Source organism: Sceloporus occidentalis, unplaced genomic scaffold, assembly GCF_023333645.1.
Source record: "Sceloporus occidentalis isolate IW3139 unplaced genomic scaffold, rSceOcc1.0.p SCAF_8, whole genome shotgun sequence".
In the NCBI taxonomy this organism is placed as follows: domain Eukaryota; kingdom Metazoa; phylum Chordata; class Lepidosauria; order Squamata; family Phrynosomatidae; genus Sceloporus; species Sceloporus occidentalis.
Window position 1 is genome coordinate 24,663,627 of NW_028316988.1, and position 18,874 is coordinate 24,682,500.

The following is an 18,874-nucleotide window of genomic DNA, read 5'->3' on the forward strand; positions in this document are numbered from 1 at the left end:
TATTGTGCCAGATTTTTCCATCTCAAATCAAGCTTCCCAGCTAGGGCTACTGTGCTTGGCTTTGTTGTGTTTCAGTGCACTTCCACCTCCAAACACCACCATGTGCTGCTTTCGAATTTTCCGCCTATGCGCTTGACCATGGTTAATGCAAAGCGGCTTGTCCTCTTGCGCCTGCAATGGGAACCATGGTTTGAAGTGGGGTTTGCAAACCATGATTTGTGGGGGCACCCGGTTTTGCATTGGCACAGAATCATGGTTTAGCATCCCAAGAGAGATGGGGGAAGAGAAGGGAAAATGCATTTAGGGGAAAAGAGAACATTTACTTGTTTTGAACAAATAATTTTCAGGGAAGCTAGTATCAAGAATGCAAGATTTTAAAACATCATATGATTGAAGTGAGGAGACTGAACCTCAAACTGTAAACTTCCTTTTAGTTTAGTTTAACAAATTCTGGATTCATCTCAGAGCAAGTGATGGTCCAGCAACTGGGGCAGGAGATTGCGGTTGGGGGGGGGAAGGGTCCCACAAAACCCCAAAGTCCTTTGCTCTGTGTCTTCTTTCCTTTCCTTTCCTTTCTCCCTTGCTCATCCGCCCGGCTACCTTTCTTCTTTCTTAGGTCATGAGTTCTACCAACGGGGAGCTGAACACGGACGACCCCACTGCCGGCCACTCCAACGCCCCCATCACCGCCCCTGCCGAAGTCGAGGTGGCAGACGACACAAAGTGAGTAGCCTCTCCCACTGCAACACCATTGGGCTTTCTGTTTGCTATCTAGCTGGAGTCTCCCATTTGCGATCTTCGCATTCCCTTGGTCTCTTTGCCTGTTTTTTCATTGGGATGCCCAAACTCTACTTCTGAATTCTCAAATCAGGTTGTAAATTGCTGTGGTGCCAGAAATGTAGGGCCAGAAGGAGAACACCACAGGGCATGGCATAATACTTATTTGGGAGGCAATACCTTCATTTTTCTCTTTCACACACATACAGCTACACTTCTGCTCCTGGGGCTTTTCAGTCAGCCATCATCCTGGTTTATCACTGACTGTTGTTGCTATGTGCCTTCAAGTCATTTCCAATTTATGGATACCCTAAGGCAAACCTATCATGGGGTTTTCTTGGCAAGATTTGTTCAGAGAAGGCTTACCTTTACTTTTCTGAGGCTGAGAGGGGGACTCGCCCAAGATCACCCAGTGGGTTTCATGGCCAAGCCCTGGTCTCCAGCATCATAGTCCCAACACTCAAGCCACTGTGTCATACCAGTTCTCACTGCTGTCTGAACTGAAATGCAGCCATTTTCTTTATCAACTCTTTAATTTCCGTGAGAATTGATATATGTATATGTTTATTTTGGTCCTTCTGTAGGTGCTGCTGTTTCTTCAAGAGGAGGAAGAGGAAAACCAGCCAGCGCCACAAGTGAAATGAAACTCCCCGGCAGCTGTCACGTACGGCCAGGATCCAGTCGGGACTGCGTTATTGTTTTCCCCTTTTACTTCCTGGCTGTGGATAATGGATTTTGACTCCTCGACTGGATGGGGAAAAGAGGCTTTTTCCACCGGCTCCCTGGCAGCCCCCTTTTTCCTGGAGGGTAGGGGCCAAAACTGCTTTGACTCGGTCGACAGACTCACCCGGACGGCGGCTTTTTCTCTGCCCTTCCTCTTGAGAGACGTAAATGGGGTTGGGGGGTGCATGGGTTGCCACTGGGGGGGACATACTCTGGACTTCTTGCGGAAGGTGCCCATGTCCTTGTGGTCACCCGGTCTGGAGCAGGGAGGGAAGCATTAACTATTTATGCAGCAGTTCTCCCCGCCCTCCCCGACATGTAAGTCTCCTCTTCCTCCTCCTCTTCTCCATTTCGTTTCGGTGAATAGTTTCCGGAAGAAAAACAGAAAACTGGGAATCAAGTTTACGCATTTACAGAAGAAGCAAAGGTGATGATTCTAAGTGCGGCGGCTGCAAACCCCCCCGACACATTTCTGTTTGTCTCTTTAAGTTAATTTTAATATTGCAGCTTAGCCCTTGTGCCTAAACAGTTGGGTAGTCTCTTCTTTTCTTTTGGTTTTTTTGGGTCTCCTTTCCTCCTTTTTTTGTAGCAATGGCAAACATCTTGGCTTTATTATTATTATTTTTCTCCTAAAAGAATGCCCCTGTGGGTTCCCTCTTGTTGGTTCCTCCTAAACCACTCTCCCCTGCCAAATTGGGTATGGCACCTGGTTTTTGGGAGGCAACAGTCAGAAAGTCCAGTTGGAGACAAAGGTGGCGGGGGAATGCGTGTGTGTATGTATGTCCGTGGGGTGGGGTGGGGTTTGGCTCATTTACACCCTCCCGGCCCCCAATTTCTCAATGCACTTTTTGTAGCAATACACGCAGCATCTGTGTCTTGAAATCATCCGGTTTTAGATTGTGTGTGTGTATGTATAATGAGTAAAATAAGACCTACTTCCAGGGAGGGGTGGGTGGGATGGAAGGGGGGTAGATGAAAATTCTCGGATCTCAGGAACGGCTGCCAGCCAAAACATTACCCCAAAAGCCAACTTCCACTGTTGAGGCCACTGCAACCTGGGGTGTGTGTTTGTGTGCCTGCCACAACCAAAGTGAAACCTCACAGCTATCTGATGATGCCCAAGAGCTATGCTCATGGTAACTTTGGGGGACAACCCAATGGTTTTCAACCCCTTCCCAAGCCAATTTCCTTACAGTGTTCAACTGAAACAAACTGGGAGCAAGGAAGGCATGAGCCTCTATTGAGAGGAGACAAGCCCCCCGAAAACCCTTCCAACCTCCAGGAGGCAACAACCTTCAATGGAAACTGGCTGGTGTTAAGAATGGGAATGTGGGGGGAGAGTTTAGGTAAAAGTCTTAATAATAATATGGTAGAACAGACTCACTGCCTGTTCCTCACTTTCTGCCTCGGCACCCCTAATTGTGGGTGAAATGTGTAGGTGAACATTTCTGGCCTAGTGTGGTGGTGTTTTTTTAAACCACCACCCCTAAAACAAAAAAAAAAGTGCAGGAAAATGGGTGTCAACCACCTTAACTCACGTTTTGAGGTCCATCCCGTTCTCAGATCGGGCCCAGTCTCCGTCTGCTGAACTGCCACAGTGTCAGTCGGCGGCGGCTGAAAGCTTCTTTATAGATAAGTATATTTTTATACAAAGGGATATGGGTGGGGATGGCTCTTCCCCACACTCACACATGTAACATTACACACATCTCACACACTCTTTTCCCCCTTGCCTCCACACCGGTGTTGTAAACGTGGCACTTCTTTGCTGAGGGACCAGGGTGGGGAAGGGAGGCTGTGAGGGAACGGTGCTCGGGAGTGGGGGGCACTTCGGTCTGCAAAAGACCAGAAATTTGTCTCTAAGAAGACATGTCACACACACACAACACCACAACCACCACCACCAGTGCTAAACCATCTCTACTAGGCTTCACTCAGCCCCCATCTTTGTGGGATAGTGGCCTCTTCCCCCGAACACACACACAAAAGCGCCACCACTAAAGAAACTTAACACAATCCGACTTAACACACCAGATGTAACATAGTCCTGATCCCTTTCACTTTATGGGGCTGGATTCAAACCTAGGCTTCCCATAAATGGCCGATTTTTAAGATTCTGAGCCTCCCATGTTTAGGGTCGAGCGTCATGGGGTGAGGTTGCATTTGGGGATACAAGTTTTTCTTCCACTGCCTTCCCTCCCCCCAAAAAATACGGCTCTTATTCTTAAGCCTATGTGTTTTTAAAAAGGTGGGCAAGAGCTATTTTCCTCAAGCGGTTGTTCCCTGCTTAAGACTGTGGCTTGCTTTTTGTTTTCAATGGACATTTGAAGAGAGAGAAAAGAGGAGAGAAGGGACTTAATAGTCTTATTTTAAGTCTGTAAATCGTATAACAGCAGTGCCTCTGCCATGCTAGAGAGAACCAAGGGGAGGAAGAGGGGAAGACAAGGAAAAAGGAAGGAGGGAAGGAAACACATCCTTGATTCTGGCGACTTCCATTAAAATAGGATTGCTTAGGTATGTGCAATGTTTGAGCTTGTTTCCCAAACAATGCAAAGAGAAAAAAATAATTAAAATACAGCCTTAAATGTTGTGCTGGGGGGGGAAAATGTAGCTCCAGTCCCAGGAAGGTATAAAAGAAATAAAAGATGATTAAAATGTTTATGTAAAGAGTGCATGAGTGTGCTTGGAGTACCGGTTGCAATGTGGGTTCTTTCGTTCGTTCTTTCTTTCTTTTAACGAAGCAGACTTGGAAAGTTTTCTAAGGGACAACTATAAAGTGACAAGACATCAATAGGTTTGGCCAACGCTTGTCTGGCGTGCATCAAAAATGAATCTTGCAGACTTACTAGTGTGTTGTTGTTGTTTTTTTAAAAAAAAAATTGTGTTAAGAAAAAAGGTAAAAAAATTTTGAGGCTGAATAGAGATGAGATTTGTACTGGTGTAGCTCCAAAGCAGGAGAGAGCGTGCGAGAGAGAGAGCGCGCAAGAAAGAAAGAGAAGAGAGACTGTTTCATTGTGAGTTTAGTTTCTGCTTTAAAAAAAAGAAGTGTACACAGGGAATGGTTTATAAGTTTCTCTGAAGCTTCCTTGAAGCCATAGAAATTAGGGGCTTTTTTAAAAAAAAAAAATTCAAAGAGGAGAAAAAAAACTCTGAAAAAAATACACAAAAATTAAAAAAACTTTAAAATAATCCATTCTGCAAGGATTTTTCTTTGGTTTCAGGAGGGAGGGGAAAGGCGGAAGGTTTCTGAGTAAAGGGAGAAAGTGGAAGAGGTCAAATGCTTTTCAGCAACTTACTTATTATTATTAACCTTTATTTATATAGCGCTGTAAATTTACACAGTGCTGTATATGGAAAACAATGCTCTCCTACCTTCACTGCAAAGGTCTCTCCATCCAGCCTCCTTCGTTTGCTCATCCAGGGACTCCCTGATGCCAAGATGGCTACAAGAAAGTGCTGGGAGACCACATCCCTCACTGTTTTCAGCCCTGGTACGAAAAGGAAAAGTGCCTGCATATAGACCCCCCCCCCTTTCCCCCATTAATTTACGCTGCAGTGGTTCCCCAACATTTGTCCTCCAGATGTTTTGGACTTCAGCTCCCAGAATTCCTGACTGTTGGCCACGCTGGCTAGGGCTTCTGGGGGTCAAAGTCCAAAACACCTGGAGGACCGAAGTTTGGGAATCACTGCCTTAAAGCATGACAGCCAATCGCCACATAAACATCTACAGTCTGGGCTTCTTTTGGGGTACAGGATTTCCTGGGTGGTGCCACCCCATGCCTTCCAACTGTCCAGCTTACTATGGTTCCCACAAACTCAGTTCTAAGTAGAGGCCACCAACCAACGCCAGATGCTTGTAGGCTCATGTAAGAAAGGAAGACATGAGCAAAACCATCTCTGAGTATTCCTTGCCTACCAGACCACTCTCTCTGACCACAAAGGCACACTTGCTTAAACATGAACCTGGCTGCCTTTATTCAACCCCTATTTACAAATCTAGAAGTGAAGAAAGAAAAAATGTGAATGCCAAATAAAGGATCGGATACATTCATAGTCGGATTGCATAGCACATGCCCCCTGCACCCCCTCGCCAAAACGTAATTTTTTCCCCTCCCAGGTAAAAGAGGATCACCTAAAGCAGTGGTTCCCAAACTCTGGTCCTTTCGGTGTTTTGGACTTCAACTCCCAGAAGACTGAGCCATCTTGGCCAATGGTATAGGATTTTGGAAGTTGAAGACCAAAACACCTGGAAGGCAAGAGTTTGGGAATCACTGACTTAAAGGCAGGGGCACCTATGACTAAACTGCAAGTGCCAGGATTTGCATCAGGCTCCAAAAACTTTGTTCAATTTACTCTTAAGTTGATAATATTTTAATAACTCCCCCCCCCCCCCCGCCCCAATACAAAGCACATACTGTATTCAAAAAGGAGATAAGGTAAGCTTGCGAAGGATGTGATGGGCTAGCAATGATTTAAGCCACTTACAAATCTCATAAGCCTTGTTTGGAACTTATTCAGCAATTATATTTCATTCACTTACCACGGGGGGCGGGGGGGGGGGGGGTGAAGAAGGAAATATGTAGCTAGCAAAACATATACATCTCCAGTAAATAGAAGGAACTGGGATGGAAAGAGAGAAAGAGGAGGCTGAGAATCCCTTGGAGATTTAGCCAGAAAGCGAATTATCATATATACTCGACTATAAGTCAACCCCATGTATAAATTGAGGGCAAGTTTTGGGGCCAAAATTATGGATTTTGCTATCACCCATGGATAAGTCGAGGGTAAAATTTAGGGGCACGTAACAAAAGACCTAAAGGATGAAGCAAAGGAAAACAATGTCAAAGAACCTGCAAAATTCCAGCAGACATGCTTAGTCTTAAGGCTGGATGGATGAGAGAATACAGAGGACAAGTGCTTCCAGAACAGATGATACTCTTGCTTTTCACCAGGGGATGGTTCCTTCTTTTAAGTAAGAGTTAAGATACAGTACTTACATTGACTTGTGGATAAGTCGAGTCAGGTTTTTTGGTTCAATTTTTTTGACCTAAATTTCAAGACTTATGCATGAGTTTATACAGTATCCATCAGGTTGGTTGAAATCACTGCCCCACAAAGCTTTCAGTTCACATCTGAGGAATGACTCATTACTCATACTGGCCATATTGAGAAGCATGAGCACGTACCCAGATGACACACAAAGACACAGACACACTTTTGGGAGTAATTTAGCCTTCACACATTCGGAGGCAAGGGTGAGTCCCACAGGACAAGTTCACAGGTGAGGACCTATTCCTGGGAGACTCAACCAAGGGCAACGGTACCTCAATTTTTGATCAGAGCCTGGGCAACAAAGAACGCACACTGAATCCATAACTGAGTCAATCGCACACGGATATCGACAGACGGGCAATTTCTTGGTATGAACGTGAGGGGTCTGGCTTGGCAAATTGGCACTGGTTAATTGTGCCACTTGGCAACGAGTTGCAGAAACAATGACACTCATAAATGCTACACAATAAGAGACAAATTCATCATCGTCATCCGTGAAATTCCCACAACGCTGCAGCACAACCTGGCAGGTTTTCCAGTTAGGAGAGGATCAATGTCACATCTAAAAGCCTTTGGACAAAACCTATGAATATCCCCTAGGTTGGACTGCCTCTTTCGGATCACTGCCATACCCATCCCAAAAGAGGCAGGAAAACACATCTTAACAGCACATCTGACAACTCAGATGTGACACAGGAATGGGGAGGAGGGGATGTTCTTGAGGCATGAAATGAGTAAGAATAAAAACTCTTTAAGAGGCGCATTCAGGGGCCTAAATATCATGTGTGGAATGTCACAGATGGCCCAAAGGAAGCTATCCAAGGGGAAAAGGGCAACACACTTTGGAGAGGAAAAGGTCTGAAACCAGAACAATGGTGAGTCTCATGTTACTCTCCATCCATGTTGAGAACGCTCTTATTTCTTTACACTCCAAAGCAACCATGTTAATTTGTAACCCAGGAGCACACAAGCCAAAAAGGGCCATTTTGTACAGGGAGGGATACCACACACCTAGACGCATGGATGCTTTTTAAAACTGCTCCGTTTGGGAGTTCAGCCTTTACGCTTTACAGCCCAGGGAATTTATTCATGGTTTGAAACAACAAGAACAACAACAATCACTGCCCACCTAACAATCAACAACTCACAGCATTTGCCTTGTTAATGACAACGAGGGTGTGTGGAGGGGGGCAGGGGTGGAACAGTGGAAGAGTAAAATGCATTGTTAAGTTGCACTATATTAGCAGCAGCAGAAATGTACTGAGAATCAGTCCAGGGTCTTCAGGTATTTCTCCTACCCACAACAATTGAGTCTGCATGTCTAAGAGTCAGTCACCTCTTGGCAAGTAGGAGGCAGCCTCCTCACAAGAAATGGTCCCCCTGCTTCGGAGCACCCATGAAATCCCACCCCACAGCAAGGCAGCAAAACCTTTGGGGCTAAGCAGTAGGTAGACTCTTGGAAACTAGCTGGGTCAAGAGGTCTCACCTTTACTCCATGCTGCCATCCCCTCAGTGTTCAGGATTGTCGTCAAACGCTGCTTTTATCATGCAAAGAATCTACCCTCAACAGCAGGGAGAAAACAGGTTTACTTTCAAAAGTACAACTTCTCCGTGCCAGAGCACACACAGAAAGGGAGTCAAAGCCTTAGCTAACACCTAGACCAGACTTAGAGTCTTAGGCCTCCATCTCTCCCTGTTCCAGCCTCCAACCTGACAGTCAGCAGTGGGGGGGAGGTTCTCTTTGGTGGAAAAAGACTCCTATCGGGAAAGTGGCTTACACACAACCCCAACCGCCGCCACCACCACTAGAACAGCCAGACGTAAAAGCAGCTACATTCAGTGCAATGAAAGGACCACCAGGCCAGACCACTGGAACCAGCGGAAGAGGCGAGAAGCTGCCCAGGCTAACCTGAAGGCAGGCTGGGCAGCGTCGGCCACACACAGCAAATGCGATCTCGGACTGTTCGTCCAGCCTGAAGTCCTCTGGCTAACAGCCCTCCCATGGGGCAGGGCGGAACGCAAGCCAGCGATGTTCAGCTTGGGAGGGCACATGAAGGAGGCGGGAGGAGAAGCTGCAGCGGGGTGGCCTATCCGTCCACCTGATGGCAAGTTCCCAGTGGTGCCCCCCGCTTATGTGTAGAAGATTATCTCAGGGATCTGCCCATCCTCCACAGAGGTGCCGTTGTTGTTGCCAGCTGCGTAACAGAAAGTAAAACAGGTCTTGGTCCCAGTTGTCGGCGACTCGTGGATGACTTTGCGCAGGCCTTTGGTTCCATAGTGAGAATCGGGGCCCTGTGGCAAAGAGAGCAAGACAGCTGAAGTGACAAAAGAGGTGCCATAAAGCTTTTACAGAGCTGTGATTCTAGGGTCACTGACAAACTTGAGGGTAGAGGTTGCTAGGAGCCTCCCAATCAGCCTCATGTTCTGTGGCAAACAAACAACAACAGATCACCCATCCAGCTCAGGAGGCTACTTATCTGGGACTACAACACTGATCACCCAAGGTGGCACAAAATGGCCAGGAGGCTACTAGAAAAGGATCTCAACCACATGGACTTGATCCCCTTCCCCACTGCCATTCCCCTTCTCCCCTTTTGTGCCATGTCTTTGTAGACTGTAAGCCTGAGGGCAGGGAACTATCTAATTAACAATTTGTAAGCAGCTCTGAGAGCATTTCGAAAGACTGGGGTATAAATACAATAAATAAATACATCATCAGCATCAGCATCTTTTCCCCCATGGCTCCATCACCTCCCTCCTCCCTTCCTCCATCCCGGTTTACAACACCTTCAAAGTCGCACAAGCAGTGTAGCTGACGGTTGGCAGGATCTCCACAGGTTCCTTAAACATCACCCGGAACGTGTTGGAGGAGCCGTCGCAGCTAAAGCCTGTGTCATTCTGGCCCAGGATTGTGTTGCTGTCTGTGTGAATGATCTGAAGACGGAAGGAAGGAGAGGCTGAGATTGCACCCAACACCTCACCCAACAATATAAATACAGATGGAGCTCTTCTACATGGGTTTATTCTGTTTATTTCATTGAAATGTGTACCCTCCCCTTCTGCCTGCTTATCCCAGACTGGGACCTAGGAAGAAACATGTACGGTTCAAGCCATGGTTGATGGAATCCAGGTATATGGCTGGCTTTCCATATCCATCCATGGCTTTAAAATATTCAAAATAATAAATTTCCAAAAGCAAACCTTAATTTTGTCATTTTGTATAAGAGACACCATTTTACTACACTGCTGTATATAATGGGACTTGAACAACCAACCCCATATCTTGGTATCCACAGGGGGTTCTGGAATGAAACTCCTACAGATACGAAGGACCCTCTGTAATAGTTTCCTGTTTATCAGAAATGGCCCAGTTCCCCTGCCACCGCCCTTTTGAAAATGAGGATGCAAGATTTAGCAAAAGCCATTCTGTATGGAGCGTTCAGTATCACATTCTGCCCTTCACCCTCACCCATCGACAGGAAGGAAGTCCTCTACCTGTATATTTACTTGATAATCCGTTGGGCCATGGATGGATCCGTACAGCCCAAATCCAACAATGAATATCCTCTTGTTGACTGAGAACCTGCAGAGTTTGAGAAAAGGGGACAAAATTAAATACACAGAACACAGTTCCTAAAAGCAAGTAAGAAAAAACAGAAGGGCTGAATGTGCTGGATGGGTAAGCAAGAAGTTCTGCCAGCTACAGAGCCTCCTCACTTCCCACTGTCCTTTCAGACAACACCAGCATTCTGAACAGCTGCAAAGCTTAATTCTGTAGATTGTTTTATTATTGTTGTTGTTGTAGACTGTTGTTGATTTGGAAAACTGTTGCTAATCCAAGGCCGCAGGACAGAAGGGCACTCAATGGTTTCTATGTCCAAGTGGGGATTTGAACCTGGGACTGCACAGTCAGCTGAGCCAGTGGGGTATGAGCATTGGACTATGATTCTGGAGTCTAGAGTTTGAATCCCCGCAAGGCTATGGAAACCCACCGGGAGACTCTGGGCAAGCCACACTCCTTCAGCCCCAGAAGGAAGGCAAAGGTGAACCCTCTGGCCAAGAAAATCCCATGATAGGGTCGCCATGGGGCAGAGATGACTTGAAGGCACACAACAACGCAACAACATCCCAGTCTCCCCCACACCCAGTCTGGTTCCTCTCAATATCATAGAATCAAAGAATCACAGAATCGTAGAGTTGGAAGAGACCACAAGGGCCATCAAGTCCAACCCCCTGCCATGCAGGAAATCCAAATCAAAGCATCCCCGACAGATGGCCATCCAGCCTCTGCTTAAAGACCTCCAAGGAAGGAGATTCCACCATCCTCCATTGAGGGAGTTTGTTCCACTGTCGAACAGCCCTTACTGTCAGGAAGCTCCTCCTAATGTTGAGGTGGAACCCCTTTTCCTGGGTCCTAGTCTCTGGAGCAGCAGAATACAAGCTTGCTCCCTCCTCAATATGACATCCCTTCAAATATTTAAACAGGGCTATCATATCACCTCTTAACCTTCTCTTCTCCAGACTAAACATCCCCAGCTCCCTAAGTCGTTCCTCATAGGGCATGGTTTCCAGACCCTTCACCATTTTATTCGCCTTCCTTTGGACATGCTCCAATTTCTCAACATCCTTTTTGAATTGTAGTGCCCAGAACTGGACACAATATTCCAGGTGGGGCCTGACCAAAGCAGAATACAGTGGCACTATTGCTTCTCTTGATCTAGACATTATACTTTTATTGATGCAACCTAAAATTGCATTGGCCTTTTTAGCTGCCGCAATATGGAATGAACTACATCTCCCAACATTCCCAAGCCAGCATGTCTCTAATCACGATGTCACATCGGGATGTCCAGGAATCTCTTAACTCCCAAACCCAGACAGGTGAACGCCAGAGCCTTTGCTTCTGGAAGCCAAGTAGACCCTCTACTGACTCGGTTAGCAAAGAAGTGCTGGGAAGTTCACCTGATCCGGTCGCTGGTCCCGCTGTAGCCCCAGCGGCTCTCCACCTGCTGGAAACGGTTAATGCTGCATTCTTTCCCCCTCAGGCAACAGCGGGGGCGGTCAATGAACTCCACCCGGGGCTTGGGGTTGACAGTAAAGTGGAGGAAGAGGCTGACGACTTCGCGGTCTGTGAGGATCCCTGACTGAGCCGGACCTGGAGAAGGCAGAAAAAGACAAGAGCTCAGGAATCATAGCCAGCACTTGTGGGTACATTAGGCTACTGCAGTGGTTCCTAGCCATTGGTCCTCCAGAAGTTTTGGACTTCAGCTCCCATAATTCCTGACTCTTGGCTAAGTTGGCTGGGGCTTCTGGGATCTGACGAAACAAATGGGAGGACCAAAGATTGGGGACCACTGGGCTAGCATAACAATGTTATACTACACCTAGGTTGCACAGTGACCATGAAGGAATAAAGGTGTATTATGGGCTTCTTCAGGAAAAAAAGACAGCTGGGGTATCAAGCAACCTATTTCTCCAGTGCCAGCTTTTTCTTCTGGAGAGTGTTCTGCCTGGAGCTAAAAAGGCTCTGGGAAGGCCAGCTTGACAAATCATGGGATCGGTAATTTTGCAAGCCAGCTTTTCAAAGTGCTTTTAGTTTTGTGGCCTCCCCCGGAAAGATCAGAGAAAAAGGCCAAATGGAACTGGAAGACTTTCACTTCCCAACAACAAACATGACAAATCCACGTTCCATCATGACTTCTGTGCTCACAGCCTTTTTACTGTTGCACACCTCCCTTGTTGTGATGCCAGGGAGAATCTAAACCTTTATTGTTAAATGCATGTGTGCATACACAATACACCAGGGGATTTTACCTCAACTGGTTAGTTATGTGTGCCCTCTCAGATTTGAAAGCCTGTTTGGAATGGGGAGTTCCCACTTACCTGCAGCAAACTCCTCAATTGTCATCAAGGGGAAGCGGATGAGTGAGAGGGCTTTGCCAAGGGCCTTCCGCTTATTCTCAGGAACCACTTGCAGCTGCTGCCTCTGGCATTCGGCCTCTGACCACCGGACCACAGCGTTGAAGAGGCGCACTTCGCGGATGCCCAGGGTGTCCCGTTCCAGGACAGCCACCAGAGTGTCTGCCAAGCAAAGACAGTCACGTTAGCAGACGCATCCCTCATTCACTGCTTTTTTTCAGAAGGCAAATGGGGAGTGAAGAGCGAGTGTCGCTTTCGCACCTCTTTACTCCTCACCCAGGAAAAAAAAAGGAATGTTTTAATACTAATACTACCATATATACTCATGTACAAGTGGACCTCATGTATAAGTCGAGGGAAGGTCTCAGGGTAAAAATCATGGATGAGTTTAAAACTTAGGGGGCTGTAACTAAGGTTGCAAAGGGGAAAACACGACTTCCCTCCTTCTCCTCTGGACCTCCCCTGACCAGCTAACACTACTTCCCTGGTGCTGGATGACAAGTTTTAACATTGGATTGGGAAGGGACAGAAGTGGAGCTAAATGAGGGGGTTTCTTTGATGGGAAGAGAAGGCTTTCACATCGGATGGAAACCTCTCTCTCTCTCTCTCTCTCTCTCTCTCACACACACACACACACACACACACACACCTGCCTCAAGGCACAAAGAGTGGGGCATCAGGTGGTGCTTGTTTTAGGACCTTTCTAAGCAGTATTAGCATACTGGCCCGTATCTAAGTTGACCCAGGATTTTAGGGTCAATTTTAGGGCATAAATTTCCCGACTTATAATCGAGTATATATGGAAATAATAATGACAACGACTGCAAAAGCAAGGGAAGGACATGGTAAAATAATTGCCATACCACAAATTCTGCTACTGAAGTTAAACAAACCGAACAGCCCTGCATATCTTAGTCTGTATAACTTATCGTGATCATGAGGGAAAGAAAAGGAAGTATGCAGGAGTTTTTCAGATTTCGACTCACTGTAGATATACTTTGCAGCCATAATGACTTATGACTACTTTCCCCCATGGAAATGTTCAAGGAGTTGTCTATGTTCCTGCACACTACATATATGCAGCTGCCAGTTCCAGAATCTCAAACAGCCAGAACCCAAGCAGGCTAAAGAAATATAAAGTCAAAGGGAAACTGCAGGCAGCACCACGACTCCTGCCAAATATATACAAGGAACATACCCAGATCAATATCTGTGAAGCCTTCGGCATTGATAGCGTCGGACGTGTTCTTATCTATGTTTTCCAGGCAAAGGCTTGCCAGCTGGGGCTCATCAAAAAGTCTTGCCTAAAACAGAGACATCAGCCAGCAAGGAAAATTAATTCTGCAATGGGTTCTACACTCCCACGCTGTCCACCTACACTTTATGCAGAGTAGCACACAAAACACTCTAGTCTTTAGTAGACCTTTTGAACACTGACAGACCTTAATACAGGCTGGGTCTCCCTCATCTGGAATTCCAAAATCCAAAACTGTCCACATTGGTGGCTGAGACACTGACACCTTTACTTTCTAGTGGCTCAGTACGCACAAACTTTCTTTCATGCACAAAATTACTAAAAATATTATGTAGAAAATTACCTTCTGACTGTGTATAAGGTGTATATGAAACATAAATGAATTTAATGTTTAGCTTTGGGTCTCATTTCCAAGAGCTCTCATTATGTATACGCAAGTATTCCAAACCCCCCAAAAACCCAAAATCCGAAACACTTCTGTTCCCAAGCTTTTCCTGTAACATGTTGCACTGTCTATATACTTTTTCTTTTTTAAAACTGAGATGTTTGCAATTGCTTTTAATTCTATTGATAGTTTCATTATCTTAAGTTTTGCATGATGTGTTTGTATTGTGTGCCTTCCTACATTTTAACTTTTGTAAGCCACTTCAAGTCCTAGGAGTGGGAAAAAGGTGGGATGCGTGTGGCATAGCAGTTTGAGTGTTGGACTAGGGCTCTGGAGATCAGGGTTCAATTCCCAGCTTGGCCATGAAACCCACTGGGTGAGAGCATGAGCAAGTCACACGTTCTCAGCCACAGGCAATGCTAAACCTCCTCTGAACAAATCTTGACAGGAAAACCCAACAATAGGGTTGCCTTAGACTCTCCATAAGTCGGAAACGACAACCACAATAAAATAGACAGGCAGACAAGCAATTAAGCTCTGCAATTAAGAACAAGGGCTTCCAAACATATTGGTACCTGTGTTAGAAGCATGAAAGCGTTATCTGCTCTCAGGTTTTTCTTCAGGAACTCCACGCAGTGTGCTTCCAAAGCAGGAACTGCATATTTCTTTGCTGTGTAAAGAGTCGTCATGACAGTCTCTGGCCCAATCTGAACTTCATCTGAATAGAGAAACCTGGAAACAAGAAATGGAGAAGGGGACTCTTAACATAAACACAACTCACGTTGAAATGAAATAAGTTAGCTGTGGTGTAACAAAGACCTTTCCATCCACATAAAAAAGGAGGCAATTCTCTATTCTGCAACTGATTCAGGACCACTTGAAGCCCAAAGGCAGCCTAGCTAACCCTTCTAGCCCAATAAAACTATCACTATTTTATGGATTTTGAATATCATATTTTGTTATGTGGCTAAGACGCCTACCCCTGGATATGTTTACGAGTATATATGGCAATACAAGTAGAGCATACAAGCTCCCCTCCGCATCCCAAGCTCAAGACCCCAATTCTTGAAACTGTAACATTGGATATAGGGATTGGAGCCTGGAAGGAGAGTAAAAGAGCAACCGCAAGCACAATCCTTGCCTTCATCTTTTAAAGTTGTCCACAACGTATATTTAGAGCATGTTTAGAAGGCAACTCCACAATGTGATGTCAAAAGTAATTCATTACTGTGAAGCCTTCAACTTCACAGTAATTCATTTGCTCAAGAACCGGAGAGAGGCTGAAGGTGAAAGTTTGTTCTCTGTTGTCCTAGACCTAGAGGGTAGGACTAGGTCTAATGATTTTAAGTTACAGGACAGATAGATTTTGGCTGAACTTTGGAAGGAATCTCTTGAAGTTAAGAGCAATTGGGCAATGGAGCCAATGACCTCTTAGAAAGTTAGTGGGGTCTCGGGTTTTGGGACTTCTTCAAAAAGAGGTTAGACCTACTAAAGTTCTGCACTGAGCAGGAGATTTGGGAATTGGGGTCCCCTTTCCAACTCTAGGATTATATGATATTTGAAAGACTGGAAAATAAAGTTAAGGGTTTGCCGTCAGAATTATGGAACAGCACAGAGCTCTGAAAAGACAGGCTTGGAAAAACACAGCCATGAGTGGCAGAACCTTTTATATCTACATCTGTGTCGAATTGTGACTGCTCCACTCTTAAACCAACCCTCACTATGAGACACTGGCTGCAATTTCTTCAGGGAGATTCATTCTGCAGAAGTGAAGCTTACTTCAGCAAAGCTAAGAAAGCGGCCGGTTCCACGTCAGGGAGCTCTATCTCCGTGGACGTTGTAGCCATCCCACCGTTGAACATTGCATCGAACACCGCACTGCCCACCGCCAGCACAAACCTGAAATTTTGAAGAAGAAGAAGAAAATATTCATTTTGGACTCCACTTACAATCCCATTTTTACGTGAAACGTTCTGAGCATTTAAACCTTCAAAGTCACCATTCTAAATAGTAGCCTTGTGAGCTTAAAGTGAGGGTGCCAATCATAAACCGAATCCCACAAATCCCAATCCCATTGTGGGAGAAAGGCAGGATATGAATCCTTGAAAATAATAATAGATCTTTCATTTCACCATTCACTAACCCTAACTCTAAACAGGTATCACCAATGACATGCAGGCCTGGATTTCATTCCCAAGTAGCACAGAGGCTCTATTTAGCAGCAACAAACAGATAGGATTTAATGGTTTACAGCAACCTGTTTACCTGTGTACCTGACCCATGCTGAAATTAATCCACATTACCCAGATGTCTGTTTGACAGTTATCCCCTAGTCCCAGGGCTGAGAACAGCCACCGCAGCCTTGTACATCAAAGAACACAAATCTTTTTTAAAGCACCTATAATAGATAGCAAGCAGGGCCACAGCCCAAACAAGCCCAAAGAAGTCTAGCTGTGCCTCCCTCGAAAAACGAAAAGAGCAGTTTTTGTAAGCCCTGCCTAGAATTGCTAGACCTTATTTGTGGTTCCCAAGAGAGTCAGACAGCCACAACATCTTATGACCTCTGATTTGCTATGACTAGAGCACACTCTCTCAGCTCTGTCTCTAACCCTGAAGCCTTTACACTCTTTTACAGCACAGGAAAAAACTGAATAGCCACAACCATGGAAGGGTCGGAAACATCCCTCTGTGACTTCCAGGCCTCGCTCCACTATCACATCGAGAGACCTGGCACTGACATCCACACTGGGGAAATGATCCAATCTGACACCGCTTTAAACTGTCTTGGCCCAATGCTATGGCACCCGAGGGTTTGTGGTGGCACCAGAGCTCTCTGACAGTGAAGACTGGACATCTCACAAAAGTACAAATCCCAGAATCCCATAGCATTGAGCCATGGCAGCTGTGTCAAACTGAATTGTTTCTGCAGGACAGATGCAGCTTAGATGACGCACGCTGGTTTTCGAACCCTGGCCTCCCAGAGGCCTAGGCCAGCACTCAAACCATGGCTCTCATTGGCCAGATGTACTCACAAGGGGGTTACCCTGGCCTTCCTCTGAGGCTGAGAGAGTGTGACTTGCCCAAGGTCACCCAGTGGGTCTCCATGGCCAAGGGGAGATTCAAACCTTGGTCTCCCAGAGTCCTACCTGTTGTGGTGTGCCTTCAAGTTGTTTCTGACTTATGGCAACCCTAAGGTATCATGGGGTTTTCTTGGCAAGTTTCTTCAGAGGGAGGTTGCCATTACCATCCTCTAAGGCTGAGAGAGTGTGACTTGACCAAGATTCGTGGCCAAGGGGAGATTCAAACCTTGGTCTCCCAGAGTCCTAGGCCAATGCTGAAATCACTACACCATTCTGGATCTCTTTCACCCATAATATATACAACAGGTCCCCTTTCAGCCCTACAAACACACACACACTTACTTTTCTCCACTCACAACCTGTACCCACACCATGCTACCTCCTTCATATCTGCCCCATCTCCCTGATACACAGACCATATACACAATTATTTCCCCACCCCATACACATATACATACACACACACACACACACACACCTATACATGCACACATTACTGACACATTTCCCTTGTCCAGATACCAGCACTTTTTTCCCCAGGTGACTGAGAGATTGGCACCTTTGCTTTGGTGTATACACACTTTGCTTAATGTGCAAACATTGTGTATAAGGTTGTTTGTATAAGGTGTAAATGAGACATAATTTTGTGTTTAGAAATTGGGACTCGTCTCCAAGATATCTCATAGCGTACATATGCGCAAATACACTTGTCCTTCCCTATTTGCTAGGGTTAGGGGAACAAGACCCCTGTGGCTATGGAAAAGCTGCAAATAACAAAAACATCCATGTTTTTACCGGAGAGGACACCTCTCTAGGAATCTCTAGGTCCTCCAGCGCAACTCTGTGGTCAACGTCTAACAGACACTGACCATAGAATTGCAATGGAGGAGCTTCAAAGGCCTAGTAGAGTGTCCTCTCTAGGAATCTCTAGGTCCTCCAGTGCAACTCTGTGGTCAACGTCTAACAGACACTGACCATAGAATTGCAATGGAGGAGCTTCAAAGGCCTAGTAGAGTGTCCTCTCTAGGAATCTCTAGGTCCTCCAGTGCAACTCTGTGGTCAACGTCTAACAGACACTGACCATAGAATTGCAATGGAGGAGCTTCAAAGGCCTAGTAGAGTGTCCTCTCTAGGAATCTCTAGGTCTTTCAGTTGACCATAGAGTTGCACTGGAGGACCTAGCTATTCCTAGAGAGAACATATTAATCAAATACGTGAATAATCAATTCTGCAAATATCAAAGCCGCAAATATGGAGGGATGAATGAACATGTATTCTGAAATCCAAAGCAATCCAAGACCCTAAACACTTCTGGTCCCAAGTATTTGGGAGAAGGCAGACTCAACCTATACTAACTATCCTATATTAGCCATAAACCCCCCAATTGCTCCCCTGACAACCCACCTTACACCTGCCACCCTCCCTCCCTCACCTGCAGGATTTACACACACATTATGGTTACGTTTACCTTTACAACATAAATATTTATACATTTGCACATGTATCAAATGCATTTTCCTCCTCTCACAACCAGCACCCACCCAGGTTTGTGTGTATATGTGTGCACCATGTGTCTGTGTAACACACACACACATATGTATGTGTATATGGGAAAAGGAGGTGATGCAGATTATGGGATGAGGGACATAAGGATACACACATGTACATAACCAACCCCCCCAC

General features: G+C 45.8%; 2 protein-coding genes across 3 annotated transcripts in view; one reads left to right on the plus strand and one right to left on the minus strand.

Annotated features, from left to right (window-relative positions):
• The window catches only part of CSNK1G2 (casein kinase 1 gamma 2), a 33,865-nt gene extending 29,241 nt beyond the window's left edge, over positions 1-4,624 (plus strand). The window contains exons 12-13 of one of the 2 annotated variants that reach the window (XM_089535513.1): positions 617-723; positions 1,362-4,624. In XM_089535513.1, the coding sequence (XP_089391639.1) occupies positions 617-723; positions 1,362-1,416 (162 nt within the window). In that variant the 3' untranslated portion in view covers positions 1,417-4,624. The remainder of the gene's footprint in view (positions 1-616; positions 724-1,361) is intronic. The other variant, XM_089535514.1, reaches the window with a different exon arrangement.
• Positions 4,625-7,576: 2,952 nt separating this feature from the next.
• BTBD2 (BTB domain containing 2) overlaps positions 7,577-18,874 on the minus strand; it is a 13,625-nt gene continuing 2,327 nt past the window's right edge. Inside the window, exons 2-9 of the mRNA XM_089535509.1 lie at positions 15,891-16,010; positions 14,687-14,843; positions 13,670-13,775; positions 12,436-12,633; positions 11,515-11,707; positions 10,048-10,135; positions 9,340-9,486; positions 7,577-8,844 (exon numbers count right to left, since the gene is read on the minus strand). Of these exons, the coding sequence (XP_089391635.1) occupies positions 8,683-8,844; positions 9,340-9,486; positions 10,048-10,135; positions 11,515-11,707; positions 12,436-12,633; positions 13,670-13,775; positions 14,687-14,843; positions 15,891-16,010 (1,171 nt within the window). The 3' untranslated portion in view covers positions 7,577-8,682. The remainder of the gene's footprint in view (positions 8,845-9,339; positions 9,487-10,047; positions 10,136-11,514; positions 11,708-12,435; positions 12,634-13,669; positions 13,776-14,686; positions 14,844-15,890; positions 16,011-18,874) is intronic.